General features: G+C 40.2%; 1 protein-coding gene across 1 annotated transcript in view; it reads right to left on the bottom strand.

The window, feature by feature from the left end:
* Positions 1-872: 872 nt before the first annotated feature.
* The window catches only part of kank4 (KN motif and ankyrin repeat domains 4), a 59,353-nt gene continuing 34,636 nt past the window's right edge, over positions 873-25,589 (bottom strand). Inside the window, 10 exon segments of the mRNA XM_026345860.1 lie at positions 873-4,236; positions 6,107-6,307; positions 6,734-6,876; positions 7,019-7,238; positions 7,593-7,677; positions 8,660-8,929; positions 11,796-11,889; positions 14,940-15,414; positions 15,416-18,372; positions 19,470-19,543. Coding sequence (XP_026201645.1) covers positions 4,117-4,236; positions 6,107-6,307; positions 6,734-6,876; positions 7,019-7,238; positions 7,593-7,677; positions 8,660-8,929; positions 11,796-11,889; positions 14,940-15,414; positions 15,416-18,372; positions 19,470-19,488 — 4,584 coding nt within the window. The 5' untranslated portion in view covers positions 19,489-19,543 and the 3' untranslated portion in view covers positions 873-4,116.

Raw genomic sequence — 25,589 nt, 5'->3', positions numbered from 1 at the left:
TCTTGAGGAGTTCTACATGAAGTTCAGCTGTCTCTGCTCCGGGTATTTAGAAAGGTAATGTCTCACTCGACAGAGGAGGTGACTGCTCTCCCTCAGTTTCTGTGTTCTTACTGTATGATAATACCACCATCTGCTGGTCACTGTTTTTCATTACAGGATTCACTTCTCTCATACTGTCAGTTTTCACCCTAACAAACTAAGGTACTGCACATAACTGAAGCCTAATCCTAGCTCGTATCGAGTATCACAATCACCATTGTGAACCTGCCTTTAATACTTCTACCATGCTGCTCTTCATGTTTCATTTGCCAGTCAGACTTTTTTTATATTTACTGGCATCATCTAGTAGTGGTGTGGGGTTCAGGTTTAGGGTGAGGGGTCTAACATGTTCTGACCTTGTTAGTAGATAATACTCCTATTGTTCTTTGCTATCTACTAGTAAATAATAGAAAACATATTGAGAAACAATAATTTTAAAAACCAATGCTAGTTATTTTCTTCTATTCAGAATTTGACTCTTTAGTTAGTAGCAATAACATATTTTACAATTATGCTATAAACTGCTGCTACTGCTAACTACTTTATCCAAAACCAGGTCGTTTATCCATAATCTACATATGTTAAATAAATGCAGTGGAGTAAAAAAATATAATATATCCCTCTGAGTGTGGTGGAGTAAAAGTGACATTATGGAAATACAATACAATACAATACAATAAAATAAGTACCTCAAAATTGTACTTATGGCACGTACAGTACATGCAGGTAACAGGTTACTAACTTTTGGTATTATGTTCTCTTTATAGTGTATTTTTCTGTTGGAATTGAATGGGGGAAAAATAACATACAAATTAAATGTTTTAAATCTTCATATTTATTTATTTATAGGTAAATCTCTGGATTGTAACATACAAGCCTGTTGTATAATGAATACAGGTACAGGTTTTTACATTTGACTCTGTCGTGTACATAGCCTCATAATATCAGACGGGTATTCAAACAACAAGGGAGCTGACACCCTTAAGAGTTTAAACCAGTGCCAGATGTGCTTTATATTTTCCCCACAACTGTCAAAGGTAGCTTTAAAGGGCACATGACACAGTCCACAACCTCTAGAAATCACACATGGACTATACCACCCAACCAGTTAAAGTCAAATAATCACATCATCAGGAAACACTGAGTGGAATTATCTAGATTGTTCAAATTCCCCTCCAGCAGAACCCATTGAATATTAGTCCATGCGTACATAAGTATACTATATATGGTAAAAAATATAGCATTTGGAATAAATAGTTAATATAATTTTTAGAGCAAACTGTCAGACAATACTTGTTATATACTGTTCACAATACTGTATGTACATGTATTTGGCTGAATTTACAGGAACAGAAATAATATATAATATAGATAAAATATATATTTAACCCATGTGATACAGATTTCATTTCAGGTCTTTGGTGTTCAGCCAGTTATGAAACCTTATTATATCTGGATCACACTGGATTAAACATATGGACGTCATTTACTTTAAGTTAAGACTTAATACACAGGCACGGAAGACCAAATATACAAGATGCTTGTCACAGCACAGATCGGATCGTCCTTTAGCTGTCCGTGTTGTGGGAAGCTACGCCAGCTCAAATGTTTATCCCTTAATATACAGACAACCAATAATGACTGGATGTGCTGCACAGTTCAAATTCAGAGTTTCTGTTGCTCAATGCTACTTTATGACTCCACAAATAAAGATGATCTTATCACCACTGTTGAAAAATTCCCCTTGTGTCTGAGTAAATGCAGCCACTGTATATAGCATATAGCACTATATAATCAAGATACTTCATGTCAATCTACATAGTTCTATATTAGCACCCATATTTTTAAAGTGTCCAGGAATGAGAGAGTACTTGTGCATGATCGGGGGTCAGATCTCACTGCTCCTAGCCAGCTTACAAGACAGAGCAGTCGATAATAGGAGCTACATGTCAGATTTGTTAGTTAGAAAAAATGTTAAAAAGTCTCCAGAGTTTGTTGTGATCCGGGTTCAGAGCTCTTGACTGGTTATCTGGAGTCTTTCCTACATAGAAAAATCCACTTCTCCAACTGCAAATGCAGACTGGAGTGTCATGGACCACTTATATGGCAGTTAATGAATTGAGTGGAATTCCCCTTTAAATTACACCTTAAGTGACCCTAGCAAAATGGCATAACCCCATTCAAAGATCAGTTTGAAACAGTGGCTTGCAAATAAAATGACACAAGTGCAGGTATCTACTGTACCTATTATAATCATAGGCCACCATTGGTCACCTGTTCACAGTTACTATTATTGATCCCCTTGATTCTTGTAAACGTAATGAACTGTTTGACATCTCCAGTGGTCACTGAGGGGAAAATACTGAATTGTAAACATCTTGTCAGACCAGTACTCCTGCTTTAAGATACTTTAGGAATATGGGTGTAGTTCTGTGGTAAACAGGAGAAAGAAACACATTCCCTGGAAAATATCTTCCTCTCTTAGTCATCTGATTAAGGCAAAACCAGAGCCACTCACCCTACCTCGTTTCTGATTGACTTGAACATGTATTCTATTGATATTGCTTCTTAGACTGTGAACAAAAAAAATAAAAAATAACTTCCATTCTCTGGGTTTTAATATCTTGTCAGTTTAGTGCCCGGAGGCAGGAACAGGATGAACTCGTGTTAGTAATTTGAAAAGAGGCAGATCAGAGCTTCGTGTTCGAGATTTTCTGCGTGATTTAAATAAGTTTAGTCACACATGATAAAAATATTCAGAGCTATTCCTGCCACTGTCATATCCACTGACAGCCGGTGTCTCTTAGTCCCGTGATCCATGCTAGTATTAGACTTGCTACATGTTTTTTTGTATCCCAGCCAGCCTGACATTCATTGTGCATTTTGTAGCAGTTGCATACATGATTTGATTTGAAACAAGCAGGGGACATACATTATATTTGGACACATCGACTAAGACTCAAAGAGACAAATGTTAATCATGAGAACAGACAGTATTACAACATACTGTTTCAGTACTATACGACAGCCAGCAGGGGGAGTAACTGTGTATTTGCATGCAGCACCTTCTGAACGGTAACATCTTCATTATTAGAAGACTTTAAACTGGTTATATTCTGGTTATAAAAATCCTTTCGTTTGTGTCCAACAAGAATATTATATCTCCAACTAAACCATTTGTTTTTTAATAATTCACAGATGATGATTACTCATGTCAAATGTGAAAAACAATACACCAAATGATACCAGATAACCACTGAATAATGGGAAATTTGACCAATAGTTCTATTCTATATACTTTAAATTTTAATTCACACTTTCGGAGATATATAGTTTCCTCTGGACACCGATATTTGACATATTAGATATTTACTGTACACAAACACAATATAAAAGTGCTGTAGAAAATACAGTTTCTGTGTTTGAATGTGATTATAATTTGTTAGAATAACATTCTACATATATTATGTTCTCAATAATGGCTTATGTCCAAATATGAAAAGTAAGATGTCAATGTCATTAAAGGAAAAATAAAATAGAAATAATGTTATATTTAATATCATATTTGAAAGGTAGATCATGTGCTTAGTATTTTGTTTGAAGAGCTAGTTTGATGATAAGAAGCAGCAGTTCATCTGAGTATCTATTCATCCATTTGCCAGTCCCTGATCTGTATTTAGATTCTCATCCTGTCCCCTGCTTAATATCCTGTCAATCACACTCGTTACTATGGCAATGTCTTATCACCAGTGCAACTGGCCGTCTTTGTTGTCTGTCCACTGAGTTGTTGATGCAGCATATCCATAAACACCCATGGGGCATGTTGGCAGAAATGTGGAAGAAAAATGTGGGAGTACATCCAGTTGCAGAGGTTTGTATGTGAGCTCCCAAAGTTCCCCGGAAAACAGAGCGCATCCGCTTTTATCCTCCGATTATACAGACGACCTTCTGTATGTTGTCACTTTGTTGTTGTTACAGCTTTTCTCCTTTTATTTTGGTGCGCAGAGGGTCTTGAAATGGAAGGGTTGCGGTCGGTGAGCTGAAGTGGTCTGGAAGAGTAAACAGGGTTGGCCTGGCTCAAAGGAGGTCTGTGGTAGATGAGGGCTCCGAGCCGGGCATCTCAGTGTGGGCCTTCAGAAGGTCAACTATGTCTTTGTGGGAGGCTCCTTCGGCCACCAACAGTGCCGTCTGACCATTCTGGGGGGAAAACATAGAAAAAGGAAGTTTTGAAAAAGACACTGTAGTGACTGTTCTTATCCTGACAGTGGCAGTGTTGCTTCTTCTCCGGCAACTGGACGTTATAGTAAATAGCATGCTGCACCTGCCCTGATACAGCATAACCCTATACTGTAAACATCACCGAAAGAGCTGAGTTTAGTATCTGTAACTAGTTCGTGGTGTTTAGCATAATGCGTACAGATTCAATATAACCCACAAAGCTTAATGACTATCTGTGTTCTGGTCACAAATAATAGCAGTTACATAGATTGTGTGTATTAATAATTTGCAACAGTATTCTAAGCTAACAAGTGCTGCTGACACCGGTCAACAAGCAAAATAGGAAGACTAATATATCAGCAATTATCAAAAATGAGAATGTTAAACCTGTTTGTCAGCATTCTTCCTGTTACTCTTAAAGTTGCATGTCTTGCAAGCCTGTCTCTTTATAGTGTAAGTTGGGTTCTTTTCTTGCCACGGAGACATCAGCTAACACATACTAATGTAAATTGTCCTTGCTGGCTGTACTGACAGTGTTTTAACTCACAGATTGTAACTTTGCACGTCATTCCCACTGTGCATCTCACTGCACATCCATTTATTCTTTCTAGATATTTAGACTACAAATTACAGCAAACTAGAGCAGACAAGGCTGCAAACGGAGGAACACCTCATGTCTCCTGGGTGCACTGATGTCTTAAAACAGTATGAATGCACAGTATTATCCTTAGACTACATTTTACCAAACTGCTAAACAAACAGCTTGACTTCTTTGCATAGATTTTGAAACAGCTTTTCAGAGCTGCTTATTTCCTCAGATTTGAGACGTTTGTCCACCACTACCACTAAATATAGTGTGTGCGCTTACGTTGTCATGGAGTCATACAGCAAATGATATAACATGATTATATGGGTTTTAGTTCAAGTCTGTATAGACTCATCTAAGTCATTCACAGAATGGTCAATTTACTCAGTAGCTGCACTGAGATTTTAGGATTTGGACTGATTGTTGAACATACATACCTTCTTCCTTTGGGAACTGTAGTGCAGGTGTAGAGGTAGAAAAGCTACATGAGCAGTAGCAGCAGTGTTTAGAGGAGTGCTAATACAGTGCAATACAGAAGTATTGCACAGAATATGACCATCAACTCAGACTGCAGAGAGGAATCAACAGTCTAGAGAAATCAATAATGTCCTAGGTTGAACCATCAATCTACTGTGTGTGGGCCAGACACCAGCCATTGCATTGCTGTACCTGAGCTCTTGGTCGTGTAGTATCTAGTGGCATATTCTAGTAAATGTGTGAGACAGGCACTGAGAGCCATCCTGCATTTAATGTAATAAAAACACTAATAACTAGAAATTGAGCAGTGAAATTACCGGTAAGCTAAAAACAGCTTAAACCTTCCCTCAGTATGGATCCAGTGTCTTTCTTAGTTTGTACTTCGTATAAATTAGCTACTGCTCTGAGGTGAACCCATTTTAAAGTCTTGCTTTTTCCTACAGCGAGCCCCTTATTTATGTCTGTGTTTTATATATGTACTAACCTAACACAGGTCTGTGAGTGACTATATCTGGTCTGGGTGAGCTGAGTTCTGTTATTTATACAGCATACAGTGATATATTTGGCAACACACTAAGGCAACAGTTCACCCAAGGGACCGTGCACCACTGAAGCTTTAGTACGTTCAGTATGCAGTGAGCAAGAGCAAAAGTGAAACCAACAAATCCCAGATGCATCGATTTGAGTATTGGTCATCTGAACAAGCTCACAAAGAGGTCTTTCTTGTATGTCCTACTGGAAACACACACAACTATTATATTACACACTACTATATTAACAGTATACCTTATCTGTCAGGCTGGTGTCACATTGACCTGTCTCTAGCAGCAGACGAGCAATGTGTGTGTGTCCATGTTCACTGGCACACATGAGGGCAGTAGATCTCTCACGGTCCTGGGCATTTACATCTGCGCCGCAGCTCAGGAGCAATTTCACCATGGCAACTCGGCCATGGCTCACTGCGAGCATGAGAGCCGTCTGGCCTGCCTAAAGAAAGAGAGAAACACAGAGAATTTGAACAATGAGGGCAGCTGTGAGGAGAGATGAAGAGATACATTAAGAGATGCATGGTGGGGGATGAAGGAGGGAGAGAGGCACAGCAGAAGAGACAAAAAAGTGAATGACACATTTAGATTCTTCTTAAAAGTTCTGCATAACAATACATTTATACTGTCCTGTTGAGAAATTTAGCTTGAACTGTACTAGATGGTCTTGTGTTTGAGGTTTTGGTGTGTTCTTGTAAAGTGACCGACTCCAACCATGCCCTGATTTCCCCAGAGGATTTATTAAACTCCAAGACTGGCTGTGCCTAAAATACAACTTCCTTTACAACTGTAACACAAAAAAACAACAGAGCAAATCCTGAAATATTCATCTAACAGGGGAACAATGTGTCAGTGTGAGCATGTTTACCTGTCTGGAGCGTGAGTTGACGTCACCCAGTTTCAACAACTGTTGTACCACCTCCAGATCATCAGGGCTCTCAGCAGCTGTCAGTGCAGCCAGCATCACTGGAGTATAGCCTGCCTTGTTGAAATTGTCAGTCTCGCATAGACCTGAATACACAAACAGTGTTTTACTGACTTAAAAAGAGCAATTTATGCAAGGTTTAACTGCCTTAGCTAGCTGCTGTTGCTATTGTTATTTGCCATTTACATGTTCTGTTCTGCATTGTGCCACGGTGTGTTTGTGTCTCACCTGTATCCAGCAGCAGTCTGACCACAGGGAAGTTTGAATGTGACACACTGTAGTGGAGGGCCATATTCCCATTGCCGTCTGTCAGGTTAACAACATAAGGCAGGAGAGTGGGTGTGGTCAAACCCACTTGTCGCAGGTATAGTCTGACAGTATCCGCCTGCGATTCTTTCTGGCTGGAGACCCTGAACCACTCCTGGTAAAGCACCACTAAGACCTGACGCTGAGGAGAAAAAAGATATAGATGAGAGAGCTCCCTATGGCAGCATTTTTATTGCTCTCTCAACATCATTTTTACTGTTTGGGCTGTTGAGCAGCTTGCATTTTCAGCCAGAGGAAAAACACAGTTTAGCCCATTACTCAACATTTTTCTACTCAGTGAAGATAAAAAAAAAGCTAAAAAAAACATCAGCAATGAACCTAAAGCATGTTTCCTAAGCTAAAATAATTTTAGAAAAATCATTATCAGCACACATTTATATACACACTGTTATTACAAGGACCTGTAGTTGACACTGTGACAGGTGGTAAAGGGAAATTAAGACTTTTAAAACCAACAACCGAGAGAACTTCTTACCATTTCTTTATCTGGGGATGATACCTCATCCATGCGGTCCTTTACATAGAGGCAAGCGTCTATAAAATCTTTGTTAGGTTTCTCCCTAAAAACAAAACACAGACAATAGTAATGATCCGTCTTATCTTCTAAACTATGTTTTTTAAAATGTATTTTTTAGGTATTTTTTGTCATGAACTTTCAAACAAACCTGGAAGCAACACATCACATCCAAAGTTAACAGTATATTCCACATTTGTTCCATTGTTCTATTGTTATGTGGAGATACCATCAAGTCTGCTTCACATATGGCCAAGAAACTAACAAGAAGTTCTTTCTGTCTTGTTTAAATTCTGTCTGGGATGAAAACTAAAGATAACAGATGTCGTGGAGGTTTGCACAGATCGCACGCATCAGTCAACAGTCTGACACAGTAATATTACATACAAACCTCAATGGTCACATTGATTCACTGTCCAGTAATATCCAACAAATGCTCATACTGCTCGTCCATCATGCCCGAACATACTGTACATCACATGCAGCACTAATCCTGAGGGGGTCACACGCTGCACATTGTACTCATTATGCACACATAGCTGCACAAAAACACACTTACACAAATAATCAGACAGGTGCTGAGTGATAGCTTAATATAAGTCCTGCTTCTCCTAGACACGTTCTATTTTCTGGCCTGTAGCCCTCAGTCCTGTCCACATGCCTGAGACAGACAGGTGATCGGAGAACACTGCTGTGTATTTGCTTTTTGTTCCAGACCTCTGGCACTTAAAAGTATAAGGTGTGGATATGTGTTTGGAGCTTGTGTGAGGCCTACACTCATAACCTAGTTAGAGAATTAGAATCAAAACACGAGAGAGGAAGTGGAAGGTTTCCAATTTGCTTCAACTTGTCTTCACTCTTACATGTAGAAAAAAAACACAAGCGGCCAATGCTGAACAATCACAGTTCTGAGTCCTTATGCGGTTTATTAGTAGCTGCCGCAGCCCTGGTCTGTTGGTAAATCTCTGAAAAGGTGCACATAAGCAATGTTATATGTGCACATAGCTTCTTTGTAACACCTGACTCACCCTTCAGTTTGCTCCTCCAGGAGCTCCTCGAAGCCCTCTGGATCCAGCAGGCCTCTTTCACACCCCTTCTCTTCAGCCGTGGCACCTCCTCCTTCAGCTGAGGCTTCAGCCTCCTTCTCCTGGTTCTCTACTGCCTCCTCGGGCTTCTCTGCTGGCTCAGGCTCTTTCTCCTTTTCCTTTTCCACCTCTGGTTCTGAGCTGTCTTCTTCCTCTTCCTCCACCTTTGACTTCTCATCTCCGCTGGACTCTTCACTGGATGATGTCTCATAGCTTGGAGAGGACAACAAACAAACGGTTATTGTATATGCATCACTTTGATTATAAAACCCATTTTCACATGATGAAAGACAACATAGCATGAGCTTTGTAAGATTTAACTATTTTCTCTTCACTAAAAGAACATGTACTTCAAAATTAGACACATACACAAGCAGCCTCATCATTGAAATGAAACACCTAAGCCACTAAAACTAACATGAGTAAAGTCAATGTTGGTCAAGGCTTAGCTAAATATGAACAGGTCTACACCTCAAGCATTACATGAAACAGATTCTTGTTGGAGGAAACCTTAGCCCAAACATCCAAAACATCATTCACACAGTTTAACATATACATAAAATCCATAGGTTTGTTTGCACACGCACATATGCAACATTGGACAAAAGAGACCTTTGTTCAGGAAGGAAGGCTGATCCTATATTTAAAGCCTGCTGGTGTAGTGTGTGTAGGTGTGATCATTGGTGTGTATCATAAAGGCAGCTCTCTGAGGGGCTGAGGATCAGATAAGTTTTATATTGAATGCCACTGATTCATGCGTATTTGTAGACACACACACACAGAACCACACCAAGAGGCGTTCAGGGGCCACAACATTCCCTGGATTCCAGAAGCGCTCAAGGGAAAGCAAAGATAGGTTTGACCATCCAATGAGAAGAATTGCAAACAGCAGCCCACTTCCTAGTGTGGATAGAAACCTAAAGATAGTCAGAGAAAATATTGTTGTCTGACATGTTTGTCTCATTATAAATAACATCTGCTCAAATTAGTTTGAAATTAAGCAGTGTAACATAGAAATGAAATGAGATTCATTGCCTGGAACAGGAGTTAAAACTCAAACCAGAACCATCCTACAGTACTTATTAATGGTATATTTATCTATTTAAACATAGTCGGTGTCTGCACATAAAGGAGCAGGTCCTTGCAATACCACTGGTAATTCAGTATTTGTTCTGTTTGAGTGTGTTTGCAGATCCCTCTATAGCAGGAAGAAAGGAACAGACCTCATCACAATGCTGCTTTGATAAAAAATAAAGCAAAGGCGAGCAGGTCGTAAGACAGTGAAGCTCAGGAATGTAAGAACAGGAACACAGAAATAAAACAAATACCACCCAGGCAAAAGGTCTATCTCTGTAGATTCTGATATGAGACAAACTATATATATGTAAAGGTTCTCTCTCTATGCAGTTATTCTTTATTTGAATCATTTGAAAGCCTAGAAACATTCATACAAGAAAAGACAGCAGAGATTAAAAGAAAGTCTGGATAATATTCTGATGATTGTCCCCAGATTTGCAACCACTGCACCAGATAGCCTTGCAGTTTTAAGGAATATACACAAAAGTCCAATTGAGCATATATAACATAATAACACACAAAAAAATGTAGTTAAAAAATCCCCCCCAAAATCAAACTAACACGTCTTGGCTGCAGCACTGACAGTGAATTGGGTCACTGTCAAGCCTGTGGTGGCTGAGGTAATTACTGTGTGTGTGTGTGTGTGTGTGTGTGTGTGTGTGTGTGTGTGTGGCTCTGTAGCTATGTATGTAGTGTGTCTACAAATGTGTATGTGTTAATAAATGCCTACATTGTGAAGACAACAGTAGGTCTACACAGTTACACTGCGGGGGCCCCACCATGGAAGAAGTTCTCAGAAACTTCAAATCTATAAGTGTGTGTATATGTGTGTGTGTGTGTGTGTGTTTTGTAATTTTGTTCTTCCAATGACTACCACCTGCTTGTTTAAAATTCATACAAACACACATAAGCACACTCGCACAAAGCACTGATATATAAGCATCTGCAAAAAAAAAAAAAAACGTCACCCTAGTTGTCAGCACATACAGTATTCATACACTCATGCATTCACACTCGCAGTAGCAGCAATGAGGTCAGATTCAGGGCAGTGTGTCTTCAAATGAGCCTCAGTGATGGCAGAGAGGGGTAACGGCATGAAACAAATGTGCGAGACACAGCTGGACTTCGTTCGCAGTCAGTGTGGTCCAAGCTGTCATACTCTGATCAATTATTTAAACTGGAGTCTTCATCGTTATGAAATGGACAGTTGATCTAAATATTGTACTTTTGATGTGAGGAGACAACACTTTTGTAGCTTAATCTAAGAATCTGTGACTATTATCCATAAATCTGCTGACACTTAATTAGTAGTAATGTGGAATAAATTGAAATAAAGAATGGTGCTAATAAATTCCCACTGACTTCCAAAAATATAAAGACAAACAATTATTATTCTGGCTAAGATTTCCCATAATGAATATAAACAAATCCTGCTAATGAGGCCTGTAGCATGTGAGCACAAGACAAAACAGGTTATAAATGAAATGCATTCTGTCCTATTGTGAGTGTTTCAGCACCTGGATTTAATAACCCACATATATTCAGTGTGGTTGACTGCTCCCTCCCTCACTTATGAAAATGCAGACAAGTTAGCAAAAAGACGCCGACTGCATCCTTTGCCCTTTTTAAGGCGAACCAAACACCAGGTTTTATTGACAGAGTCTCCCTCTAAGGATTCATTTGAATCATTTCCATGGCTTAACTGGCTAATCCGACTGTAGCTACTTTGAAATATGACATTAAGAATAAGACATTAAACTGACAACTCTGAAATATGATGATATGCAATTCATGTTTTTGAAGAATTTCTTAATTAAATTAGAAAATATAATATTCCATTTAATTACTCTGGTATAATGTCCTCAAAGGACACAGGAAACATTCTCTAGAAATAAAAATAAGCAGCAAACACACAGACACAAATAAGAAAAAGCATGAAAACACACTGCAGCAACATATTAATCACTTAAAGATTGGACGCTGATTAAAAAGAAGATTTTACCCTCCATTCACCCCAACAAACTTCAGGTTTTTCTTGGCTCCCTTGGTCCCCTGCTTGTCGGCAGCACCATTTTTCTTCATTATAGATTTGAGACCTGGTGAAGAGGAGGACAGTGAAATAAACAAGAGACAGAGAGATAAAAATGAAAAGGGAGGAAAGGAAAAATGTATTAGGTTTTGTTGTAATTTGGGTGCATGTTTGTGTGTGCAGTAAATTCATGTAATTAAAATCGTTCTCATACAGTGTCTAAACACTAACTCCAACATGATTTAGCCTCACATGAGCATTTTAAGATCTTTCATGTCCATGATTAAGATATGGATATGTTAAGTAACTGAAACAGCTTCATTTATGTAGATTATGTCCAAGACATTACTAAGACACTTTAAGTTAGATTTTTTCCTGGGCATCCTTCTATATACTATACATAAATAGCACTATAAGAAAAGCTGCACCACCCGCCTACAGATAATGTATGCAACCACTTTGCAATTTCTATGAATTCAACTCCATCCAAGAGTCTTATAACATGTACTGTAACATGTCCAAAATGAACACAAAGCAGAAATATGATTCATCAATGTGTGTTTTAAGTTTATTAATAGGTCAATACATCATACTGACATTGGTGGTGTACGGCATGCTTGCTTGCATGTGTACATAATGTTTATCAGCATATGAACATCTGTGTATCTCTTAAATACTTAAATAGGTAAGATATTGAATAAACTCTGGATGCAATTACAAGCAAGTATGGTGTAACTCATTAAGCTGAGTGGACTCCCTGTCACAGGGAAAAATTCAGGGCCCCATCTGAAAACCAACAATAATTCTAGCATGAGGGTCACACAGTCAAGAAAAATTCTTAACTGGAGTACATATAGTTAATATGAGCATGTTAGGTATTTAAGGAATATTAAGTAATTGAATAATGAAAATTATAGTTAAAATCTGTTTGTTCTAAGTAGTGATCAGATCAACTGTTTGTTATTATTGCTCTACACATACAGCTCAGGATCACACAGAGTATTTCTAGGCTGATATACACAGGTCAAGATTATAGGACTATATATAATCTTAGCATTGTCGAGCACACTTACTGTACATATGTAACCACCCAAAGGGCTCTTTTGCTGACACGTGTTGGCTCTAAGCCCAGTATGGCTGTCTTAGCTGTGCCTGACAGCAGACATGGTTCAGAGGCTCAGTAATGTTTTATGCAACTACATAAGGATGCGGCGTTGAGCCAAAAACCACCAGCTACAAAGATCCCAGCGACCACAATTTAAGAAAAATTATGCTTTTAGATCCCATGAGAGAAAAGCAGCAGAGCGAGGGGAAGTTCGGAGCTAACAGTATTTGGCATTTGAATACATTCTCTAGCGAGCTGATGAATAAAACAATGGTGTGATTTAACCTTCCCACACTTTGCTAGAGATACTCTGAGATGTTTCAGTCATCCATGCAGAACTCCAAAGTTTAACTAGAGTCTCTGATGAGTGAGAGTGAGAGTTCTCAACATGACAGTCGGGGTTTCTATTACCAGTACACACTGACATGCTGTATGACACTGGTGTAATTTGAAGTAGAAGAAGTCAGGATTGTATTCTCCTAAGTCAAAGAGGTAGACAACAACCACAATGATATGTCTTAAGTACTAAGTACTAAGTATACACATTGCATACTGTATATATAATCACACACATACACACACAAAGCAGTTGAAAGCACTCTTGTACACTACACTCCCAAAGCTGAACTTGAAATGAACCCTGAATATAAAATATGAGTGATAGCAGAGCGATTCTGTAGGCCAGAAACAGAAGAGTGAGACATCAAGGGAGGGAAGAAAGGCATCACTTGTTTGATGTATGTGTGTGAGGGCCTGTGCTTGAGTGTCCACTCAACTGTGTACAGTGCTTGCGTGCATACAGTATGTGTGCACTTGCCTGTAAGAGTGTTTGTCTATACTTTGTGAAGCATTCTTACTCTTGGAGATCACTGAACCACGTCATTTCACCAGTGCTCTGTAATATGTTTTTCCACCTTGGTGTACTCTATGACAGCCAGTAGTTACTATACTGTATATTTGAAACACAGCATGTATTGCATAAACACATGCAGATGTGCTGCCACCATAAATGACTAAAATCATAATATTATGACGCTGATGTGTTACAGTTTTGCACAAATTATTGCTGCTATTTTACCTAACCTGTTAAACTTTTGTTAAGCAGGTCTTGATATAAAAGAGGATCTGCATAATTTAAACAGTATTATATAAAATAATAAATCGTGCACACTGATTTTAAAATAAATAGAAATAGAGAACACACAAAGAAAATGTAGTGAAGCAGACTGACGGAAAAAAAGGACAGAAAAGAAATGCCAGACACATGTTTAAACCAAAAGACAAGGCAGACATTTGCCTTTAAGATAGACAAGGGAATATAAGTGAGCATTAGCAGGTGAAAATGACACTAAATTATTAAGTCCATATCACTTAGAGTCATTAGACTGCTGACAAAGTATCCGATAATTAAGGACCTAGAGAGTAAAAGGCATTATATTTCAAACAGGAGGGAAATCAAATCCTTTTTCCTGGCTTTTATCTGGGTCTGACTGATCTGTACAGTCAGTGAGTGTGTACCACTTTTATCATTAAGTCTGTGATCTCCACAGAGAGAAACAAACATAAGCAATACGCCTCATTTCCCAACCTCAGTACAGCATATCTAATGGGTCAGGTCCACCAGACAGTATCATTAATATAATACTAAGCATTAAGTGACATGATTTGACAGCACTAGGAAAGTATTTCTCAATAATACATTGAGACCAGCATGCTATAGTTGGTCAGTTGCAGTGAGATGAAACTCCAGTCACAATACACCACCTTGTGTTCAGTTTGGTAGTAATAGTCCTTCATGAGTTATTGCAAATTCGTCAAAGAAATCTGTCAAACCATTCTGGCAATGATTGTCTGTACCTGTAGGCCTTCTTGTTCAAAGTACTGAAGTAAGGATGGGCAGTTAATATGAAAGGCTAATGAACAGTTTGTTTAGTCTAGAACAAATATGTAAGCACAAACAGATGAACAGATGTGTATAAACCATGGGTTTCTAGCGGGAGCCACGGGCCTACCTTGTTCTTGCTGTTTGCTGGAAGCAGCAGCCTTCTGGCCTGGTGAGTAGAAGGCAGAGAGGACACTGAGGGAGCTGACCAGTTGACTCTGAATGGAGCTCATTTTGGAAGGACCCGGCTTCCCTGCTGGTTTCCCCGTTGTTGCTGCAGGTGCTGCTTTCGCTGCAGGCTTGGCTGTTGCTCCTTTCCCTGCATCTGCTCTTTTCCCTGCCGCCTGTTTCTGTGTGCTGGGGCTCTCCTGCTGGCTGACTGTCTGTTGAGTTCCAGAGCTGCTCCCTAGCTGTGCCCACTGCTCCCCCAGAAGCCCCGTTAATCGGGTTACGACTTGGCCCAGAGCTGCAGGTGATGTTGGTGACTCACTGGACCCTCTGCGAGGAGTCTGGGTCTCACCAGTGTCCCTACGAGAAGCCTGGGCTTCACTTGAGCCACGGCGCTGGGCTGTTTCACTGGAGCCTCTTCGTAAAGACTGTGTCTCACCTGGTATCTTTGTGAGGAGGTTGACTCTCACCAGAACTTCTACGAGAGCCCTGAGACTGAGATTGGACGTCACTTGACATCTGGCGAGTTGGGCGGGTCTTGGCTTCGCCTGTTCCCCGACTAAGAGGTTGTGATAAACTGGATCCCTTCGGTGTTGCTTTAAATGATTTAGGGCGGATTTGGACTTCACTGGGAACAGGAGATGGACCTGGAGTCTCAGCCTGTGGTTGTGATTGAGATTTGTCTTCTCTAGAGTCCCCGGGAGTTTCCTTTGATTGGGTCTTACTCTCAACCTGAGATACAGATGGGGCTTCAGGTTTTACGGGTGTTTCAGAGAGCTGTGTTGGAGATTTCTCAAGCTGAACATTCTGTATTTGCGCCTCAGCCTGGGGCTTTGTCTGGGGCTGCTTGGCTTGAGTTTCACTGGATCCTCTACGAGGACGCACAGGTGCAGCCTGAAGCGGAGGAGGTGATGGCTGTGCCTGCTCTGTTGAGGGCTTCCGGCCTCTCTGAGGTCTTACAGGAGCTACTGTCTTCACAGCTGCATCCTCTGATACTATTACAACCGTGTCAGTGACCACAGTTTCTTTGATTGTTGCACGCACAGTCTCTCCTTCTGCTGTTTGTTTTTTCTCTGCAGTCTCCAGGGCAATCTGTTTTGTTTCAACAGTTTCTGTTACTACATTCTTTGGAGGAGTAATTTCTTTTGTTTCTGAGTCATTCTGTGCACTCGCTTCAATCATAAATTCCTTATTTTCACCCGTGGCAGCAATAGGACTGGTTTGCCCTTCATTCTGGCATACAGCGTCGGAAACGGAGGTTTGTTCAACTGCGCTTTCTACAACTGCCACTGAAATCTCTGTGAAAATTTTCGTGACCACACTTTTACTATCTTTTTCAATTCTTTCATTTGCTTCCTTGTCTTCCGCTCTTTCACTTGTCACAGTGTCAACATGTTCTTCTCTTTCACTGCTTAAACTTTCTCTCACTTGACTCTCTGCTTCCACATCTCTGGTTGGGTTGTTTTCATGCCGTCTCTCTATCTCTGTCTCTGTCTGCTGGTCTGTCCTCTGAGCTACCTCTGTCTCCGTCACCCTGTCCACCGTGCCCACCCTCTCTGTCTCTGTCCCTCGGTCTGCGCTGCTAGCTCTTGGCCTTTGTGGATGATCTGTCACTGTTTCTCCCTCTGTTTCTGTGACTTGGTTTACCCTTTCGGTCACTGGCGTCTCAGTTGTCTGATCCTGAGTTGCAATCCTCTCAGTAACTGTGCCCCGCTCCATGCTGTTAGCTCTGGGTCTTGGTGGGCTCACTGCAGCTTCTTCCATGGCAGTCACCTGGTCATGTGTGTCAACTCTAGCCTCTCTTCCTAGATCTATGCTTCCACTACTTGGCCTGGGCACACACACTTCTATACAGATTCTATCAGTATCTGTTCCCTGATCTACTGTACCAGGCAACTCTGTCTCTGTCTCTTGATTGGTAAAATCTACTTTTTCTGTCTCTGTTCCTGTGTCAATACTCTCCCTTCTTAGCCTGCCATCCACTTCTGTTGTACAAATCTCCACTATCATTCCCTCACTCAACTGTAGTATTCTGTCCTCTTTTACCTTGTTCTCATCTATTTGTTCTTTCAAAAGCACATTAGTTCTCTCCAGCTCCTGGGTGGCCTGAGTAAGTTTAGTCTCCAGTATCATTAACTTTTCTTGCAGCATCTGCACAATGGTTTGGTCCTCGAGTTTTTCTCCTTTTGCTGCCATGCCATCTTGAATATTGCTAGTTTCTGCATCTTTAACAACGTTTAATTCACGTTCTGCAATGTCTCCTAGTAGCTTCTTTACTCCATGCTCCAGAGGACTTTGTAATGTCTCATTTTGTTTGTCTGGTGGCTGTGTTTGTCTCTCAGATTCTGATACCCCACCCTTTTCTTCATGTGCTGAGTAACTATCCGTTTCTTTTTGTAATATTCTGCTTTTTTCTGTCACACCTTCCTTCTCTTTGCTTCTTACTTGCATACCTCCTGGAGCATCTGAACCTCCAGTTGGCTGAGTCACCAGTGCTAAGTTGAGTCTCTCCAGGGGCTTGTGTCCTGATGGCTGAACATGCTTCCCAACTTCAGAACTTGGAGCTACTTTAGAGGGTGATGTGGAAGCCTGGGCTTGGACCTGGGCTTGGACCTGGGCTTTGAGCTGGACCAGTAACTTCTCCCTCTCCTCCCTTAGGGAGCAGATCTGCGATTTTAGATCTGGGATGGTTTTGACCTGTTCTTCCAACTCTCTGACCCGCTTCAGTGCAACTGTGATCTGCTGGTGAAGGCCAGCTCGATCCTGGGGGAGACACCGTCTTTCCATTATGTCTGGTGAAGCACGGAACATATTTTCTGTTGAGCCATTCTCCGGTGTTCCCAGAGTACGATCTGGACTGCTTGAATCTGAACCTTTTCGCTGCTGGAGGGTGATCGGCATGCTTGATGCTCTGAGCAGGTTTGGGCGACTTTGAATCCCCACTGTTTTCTCTTCAACACCCCGAGCCCCTGCCCCTACATCATCTCTCAGCTTAGCCGAAGCATAGCCAGTTCCTTGACTGGTTGTGCCCCTGCTGCTCTGGCTGGAGGTCCCCTCACTAGCTCTGAAATCAAAGATCTGTTGAACCTCTGTCACCCGTGATTTAGGCTTGGGCCCCAAGGTGGATGTCCCAGACCATGTGCTGTCCTTTTCCTTAGGGGTAGGCCTGGCTCCATGCCCAGGGAGGCTGAAATTTCTAGGTAGGGTGCTGAATTTCGGTGGGCCCTTCACCCTGCGCTGGATGTGGACCCTTTTGATGGTGTTGCCCTTTTCAATATCATCAACATACTTGAGGAAGTCCAGATCCAGGTGGAAGCCATAGGGAGTCTCGACTGAGTAAGGGAGCTGCTTCCTCTGAGCACCACCCTCACTGGCTTTGGTCTGAAAGCCATTGGCTGTAATAAAAGAATGTGAAAATCATTTAGCCTACCAATCAAAGTACCTTCTCCTACTATACTAAATAATACCAATAGCAACACTATTATATAATATATTATGTTAGTAGGTGGATAACTAAAATGATTTTTAATGGTTGATAGCCACTTCATTTGTCAAACAAATGAACATGAAATTAATCGCAGATCGTCATCATTACTTCTCATCCACTCATACACACTGGCTGCACTGTGATGCATATACGGTGCTTCATAATGTAAATCATATCACTTACTGGAAAGTAATTACACTGCCTGTCCACAAAAAGAAGACACAACCTGGATTTAACTAAGCAAAGCCCTTTGGATAATTACTGTATGGATGATTATTTTTAGACTGGCAAGTAATTTAACCCTAACTGATGCAGTGAGTAGCGTCTCATTTCTGTGAGTCAGAAGACGCATCTTGTGGTCATGGAAAAGATGTTAATCTGTCTCAGAAGGGTCAAATTATTGGCATGAATCAAGCAAAGAAAACATCTAAGGAGATTGATGAAACTACTAAAACTGTGTTAAGAACTGTCCACTGGAAGAAGGTCATGTGGTCTGATGAGTCCAGATTTACCCTGTTCCATTGTGATGGGAGCATCAGGGTAAAAAGAGAGGTGGGTGAAGTGATGCACCCATTTTTCCGCCCGAAAAATCTATGTAACCGTGGACGAGAATAAATGTTGTGACACTGAAACGATGCCACAGCGAGTGCCTGCTGTAATCAAAGCTAAAGGTGGTCTAATGAAATATTAGAGTATGCGACTTTTTTTGGGACAGGCAGTGTATAATGAGGTGATTGCATCAAAACAAACTAATCATCATGCAAAATGCTGTTCATGCTGTGTTAATTCATGAATACAGTGTGAGACTGAGGATGGTTAGCACACCTGACAGAAATAAACCTTTCCATGTACAAGAACAGGTAGTTAAGTATGCAGATAATAATTTGTGTAATTAAATAAATGTTGCATGACATAAAATTAGATTTGAGATAAGAGTCAGAAATCTTTTAATCATTTTTTTTATTTCATAATTTCTTAATTCTTAGTGATTCCTTAGTGACTCACCACTTTTCTTGTCCATCATGGGATGCCAAGTTCTCAGTCATCGACTTGTGTTTGCTACAGTTGGAGCTGGCAGCCTGAACAAAACAAAAATGACACAGCTTTGTGAGAAAGTGAAAGATGGCTGCATCTCTGAAATCAAATTAGACAAAGAAGTTGTCTAATTGAAGTTTTCTTATTTTACTTTTTCAGCAGCATTAACTGAATATTTTCACTGATTCATTACAGTAGCTGATGTAAGTTAAAATGATCCTCTAACTCTATACAATGACAAATCAGAATTAATATTTGCCTGTTCAGTAGGATATTAGACCATAACTTGGCATTGACTGGCCTGTTAGATCAGAAGACACTTGACATTTGTTACGACAGTTGCCTTAGAATCAGTACAGTCCACAGTGGGGCAGCATAGTAAACAGTCAAAATGGGAATCTTGAGGTGAGGAGAGGTTTTAAATTACTTCACTCATATGCCTAAACCTGTAATGTAATAAAAGAACAAATATGCAATTAAACAATGTGCAGTCTCAGCTAATCTACAAAAGATACATAATTAAACTGTAGATGAACCAAGCAAAAAAGATATTAATAGTAATGAGGGGGAATGGCAGTGCCATTGGGCCCATTAACTTAATTTCATTTGTCTTGCTAAGCCAGACCTTTAGAAGTCATTTCAAGTCATCATAACCCTGGACAGACCCACAGTAGAGAACATATTCCATTTGGTGCCATTTATTCCAGTTGGAGAAGCCAAGAAACCAGCTCCGCTTGCCCATTTTTACAATGTGCTCGACAGATGAGAGGTAATTGAAATGGAAAACAATTCAATTTTCCTATTAAAATATCCAACACCAATAATAAAAGTCACACAGTAAGTATGAACGAGCTGCACAGTTCAAATCCATATATAAGCAACACTTAAGTCCATACAGCCAAATATCAACTCTAAGACTATTTAGCACAAATTATTTATGTATTTTTCATGCAAATTCATGTCACAGGAGAAAATACCTGCTACGTAGGAGACGTAGTGTGCAATTGCCTGAAGCTCTGGTTTAATAACTGCTGGAGTTTAAACTTTTACATGTGAGGTAATTTCAAAGGTTTAAATTATCATTTTTATTTTTTTTGTAGGTTGTTTGCCAAAGTATAGCACAGTAAATGATGCTATATTGTAATATAGTGCAATTTATTTCATTTTAAATAGTGTTTCCTCTGTCATGTTGTTTCCTTTGCCATTTTAATAAAGTTTTTTAACTCAAAGATGATGGAAATGCATAGCTACTGCCTTAGAGGTAGTTTCCCCAAGTGTCTAGTCCTGGCCATGTGGTAAGCTGTTTGCTGTGCAGTGCTGAGTAGGGACATACTGCAAGGCAAGCATTACATGAGGTGGCAATGCAATCAATCAAAATGACAGCCAGTCCACTCAGGGGCCTAAACAGGAACTGTGACAGGCTCTATTTGGCCCCTGTCCCATCCTCATAGATTGAGCCTTAATAATGAAAAGAACAGGTGACCTGGAGCAGAAATGTTGTCTCTGTTACAGATGAACAGATACAGTACACACTGAGACACTGAGACACACAGATCAACTGACTGACAGCCGCTGCACTGGATCTGACACCGTGTGATTGCTGCCATGGCAACCATTTTTCAATCCACTACTTCTTCCTAGGAGTGAGGAGGCATTCCTGACTCTTCCTGATGCTTAATACGACTACGATCAGCTCTCTGTCCTTAAGGCTTAATTAGGCGATTTGGGAGCACAAGAATGCTGCTCGTAATTGCTGAGTGAAGTACAGGCAGACCCCGCTGGCAATTATACACAGTGGGCAGGCAACAAAACCCTCCTTAATTAGATCATTACTGAAACAGAAAGACAGAGGTAGAGTCGAAGAGAATGGAGAAGGGATGGAGAGGTTAAAAAAACGAGGGAGGAGAGAATAAGGAATATGAATAGGATGAAGTGTATGAGGACAAACACTGAAAATAAGCTTAAATGTGGTCGACAGATGTGACAGGAAAGGATGAGCAGGACAGAATGGAAAGAAATGATGATGCTGTGAAAAAACTGCCACAGTAATAATCAGCGACTTGACTTAACTGCAAAGAGTTTCCCTAATGAAAGTCTACCTGCTCGTCCCTACAGTGCAGTTGTGAGGATTTTTAAAGTTCATATTTTAATTAAAGTCACTCCAGATGCTAGTGGGGCTAATGTAGGCTTCAGAGAAGAATCATGTTGCATTCAGAGAGCTTCGTGATTACAGGTATGATTACCATAACCGATGATTCTAGCTATCACTCTATAAAACATGCTTAGCAGATTTTTCAAGCTAGGTTAGTGACTAAAAACTGGAATCCCCTGGTGATGGTGATGATGTACAATCCACGCTGGATTACAGCTGTAATGATCATGAAAGCTCATAAAGGCTAAACTAATCCAAACTGATAGATTTTGCTACAGGCTACACAAAGCTAAAAGAAGCAATGTGTTCAGCATTGTGTTTGCATGTGTCAGCACCACATTGAGCATGTGCTTACAATGTGTAGGTTAATAAGCGCTTCTGGTTCAGTTATTACAGTTTGTTTGAACAGCAAACGCAGACCAAGTATCACACATGTACATACCCTAAAGAATATACAGCCATCTCTCAGCACAAATCCGATAAGGGTGACAGCTGGTCGAGAGGCGATGACATTGTTAACGTGAAGCCCGGAAGACGGTAGTAATGAGAATACAGTAAATATGATCATACTGACAGGCTGGGGTCTTAATATGTCATCAGCATGGAAACCTCAAGCACACTAATATAGTTGGTTTTCAATCCACTCATTCAAATCCACTAAAAATTAATTAAATTTCTATAAACATAATGGGAATATAAAGAACTAGTTAATTAAATGTACAGAGGCAGTGGATTTTGTTTGCCAAAATATTTGATCTATAACTTCCAGTTGTCTTTTCTTCCAAAATATCCCTCTTGTAGTACAAATTTTAAGGTTTGTGACTATACGGCATTATTAACGGTTTTTATTGTTGGGTTCAGGTTCAGGTAATGGCTCACTGATAACCATAGTCATGTGTTCAAGTAAAGCCAGCACTGACTTTTTCACACTGTACATACGTACGCCCATTCAGTGATTTGCACAGCTACACAAGACAAATGCACACATGGACATGAAATTACTGCTGACCCAACCACCAAGAAGCTGGAAAAGCATTAATTGAATGTCATGGGTCATTACATTGGAGTGCCTGTGTACTAGAGATTGAATTAGTCTGACACACTGACACAGAGCAGGCTCAGTTAAGAAGACAGGCCAACAGGAAATAAGATTGGAGAGTGTGAGTAGGGGACAGGAGGTGGGCAGATGGGAAAGAGAAAGTTGGTGAGAAAGTGAAAAAGGGCCAGAGATGGGAGTGGCAGCTGTACAAACTTGAATCTCATAAAGTACATGCAGAGCTTTACTGTTGCTTATCCCTTGGAGACCTCCATTTGTCTTTTTCTGTCATACATTAAAAAAAAAAAAAAAAAATCAAACATGAATCCATGATAATCCCTCATACACACTGTACTGTGCACCAGCTGCAGCTGCAGCTCTAAAAATGAAACTTCTACAGCTACGAAAGAAGAGGTGGCTGCAAGCAGCAGGGCAGGAAGAAACAGGCAGACCAGCAAGAATACCACAAGTCCCAAATGCTTATCACAGCCCTGACATGGGCCCAGTTATCTCTGTTTACTCCTGTACTACCCTGAGAATGTAGGCAGGACTGTCCAGCTTAATGTGCCAACTCTCAGCCTGAGGTAGACACAAATAAATTCAAGCAAGAGCACTGAGTAACAGGGACACAGATAAAGGTGTACAGTAGGGAATACTTTGATTATATGCCTACTGCAACACATCTTGTAGGAATGCAATTTCAACACAGCGGCAAAAGCAAGAATGTCAAAGATTATTTTGCAAAGTGCTTCTTTACTAATTTTATCCATTGCATCAGCACCACACTTTGCTCATGAGGGCAAACTAAGAAAAAGAAATCAATTGAAGCAAGTTATAGTGCGCAGGCGCGAGCTGTGCTGCAGCCGATTTACAGTTGTCCTCATCCTTGTGATGTCTTTACTGTATTTTATCTTGTTATTGTTATTACTTTTGTGTAGAAACTTTTTAAACAATTTCCCTCTGGGATTAATAAAGTTTTTTGAATCTTGAATTTTAAAGCTTTCAATAAACAGGTTTGCCTCAAGAGTTAGTCAGTCCCTGCACCTGCAGTTCCAGCAAAGTATTCTTTAAATAGTTTTTATTATTTTGGTATTGTTTTCTGGCTTTTTTTATTTGGTTAATTTCTTATTAATGTCACAGCATTAAAAAAGATTAACAGTAAATGAGAACAATCAGGTGAACTTTTGGTATTATGGATTGCAAGATACTGTTTTTCTATAACTCACATTACTGGTTTAGTTATGTGACTCTTTACTATGTGTGCTATACATAAGTTCAGTTTAAACTAATTTAACAAACCACATTATGAAATCTGTCAGTTAAGTTTTTATCACTTTTCTATTCAGCTGTGTGCCCTGTTACAGAGACATTCCCTAAGTGTCAGTGGTGTAGCTAATGTTCTGCAATTAGTCCAGCCTAGTGAGTTGCAGGTGTGGATGACAATTTTGCTTAATGACAGAATAAAGCCTGGACATACTCCAGAGCAGTGAACTGAGAAAATTGAGAAAATGTACTGACAAGACAACTGGGAACTGCAAAGTTTCTGATTGCTGAACCCGATCGACTGAAGGATGCTGTTAGCATCCAGATCATAAAGAGAACGCTGAGGCGTTTATCTGATATGTCCTGCTCAATCTGTATTTGCTCTGCAGGAACAGATCAATCCTTGTGCTCTACAAGAGCTATTTGAGCACAGTCCATTCAGCCCCAGTCTAAGATTATCTCTGTCTGTGTGTAGTACATTACAGCAATACTATACTAGAAGAGTACATCTTCTGGGTCAATTTGCCTTTAATCTTCCTCATTCCAGTTCTGTCAGGTCCATTCTGTTTCACCATCACACTTCTTTTTTTCAGTCCTATATGATCTAGTCTAGTCCAGAATAACAGCAGAGGGCAGATCCTAGTCCTTTTATGTTAAACAACATCTGGTTGTTAATCCAGAGAAAAGACACTTCTGTCTATGGGCTTCATTAAATAGTGTCAGAATTATCCCACGGGGCTGTAGTTAGCAGGGTAATGATTTATTATAGGTCAGCTATTTTGTTCAGTGAGGAAATGCAAATTAAGGACATAGTCTGCACTGCACACTTTAATAGAAACACATCATTGAGTGGGACATGAGTTTGAATGTTGTTTTACTAACTAGATATTGTTTCCAAAGTACAATAATAACATATATATGAAAAATAAGCTTGTTACCTCCAGTAATTGGGTTGTTATCAGTTATTTGCAGCAAAAAGAGATAAAAAAATGGTCTGTGCAAAGAATTGATTGCATTAAACAGTGTGTTCTGTGTCAGACTGCTGAATGGAAACTGTTTTCTTTCAGAGCCCAGGGTAAACAATAGAAGCTAGTGCTCGTACAAAAAGACAGGCACCAAAAGGAGCAAACTGATGGATTTCCTTTGCTTCTGAGTAGGGAAAGTAGTTGTAGGAACATCAAACACTACACAGCCCACAAATACCCCTCACTCTTAGAAATATGATTGACTTTGTACAGGATGCATGTGGTGAGTGACCTGGTGTATCTTTCTGTCCAACTTGGGAAGTTATTTCCAAATATTATTGCTGTGTTCCTCTGCACCTTGTAATGAGAAATGGAAAGCTGAAGATTATCATCTTAGGTTTGACACAGTGGTGCAGTGGTTCACACAGTCTCCTCAGAGCTGGAAGGTCCTGGGTGTCGAGCTGGCTGGCTTGGTGCCTTTCTGTGTGGAGTTTCCATGTTCTCGTGTTATTGTTACTGTTTCTCTGGGTACTGCTACGTCCTACGGTACATGCAGTTAGGTAAACTGGTGACTACATTTTTCATAGGTGTGAATGTCCATGTGAATAGTTGTCTGTCTCATATGTCAGCCCTGTGGTAGACCGGCGACCTGTCCATGATGTACCCCGCCTCTT

This window comes from Anabas testudineus, chromosome 4 (assembly GCF_900324465.2).
Source record: "Anabas testudineus chromosome 4, fAnaTes1.2, whole genome shotgun sequence".
Lineage (NCBI taxonomy): Eukaryota > Metazoa > Chordata > Actinopteri > Anabantiformes > Anabantidae > Anabas > Anabas testudineus.
Note: the sequence above shows the minus strand (reverse complement) of the source record. Positions and strands in the feature narration are given on the sequence as shown.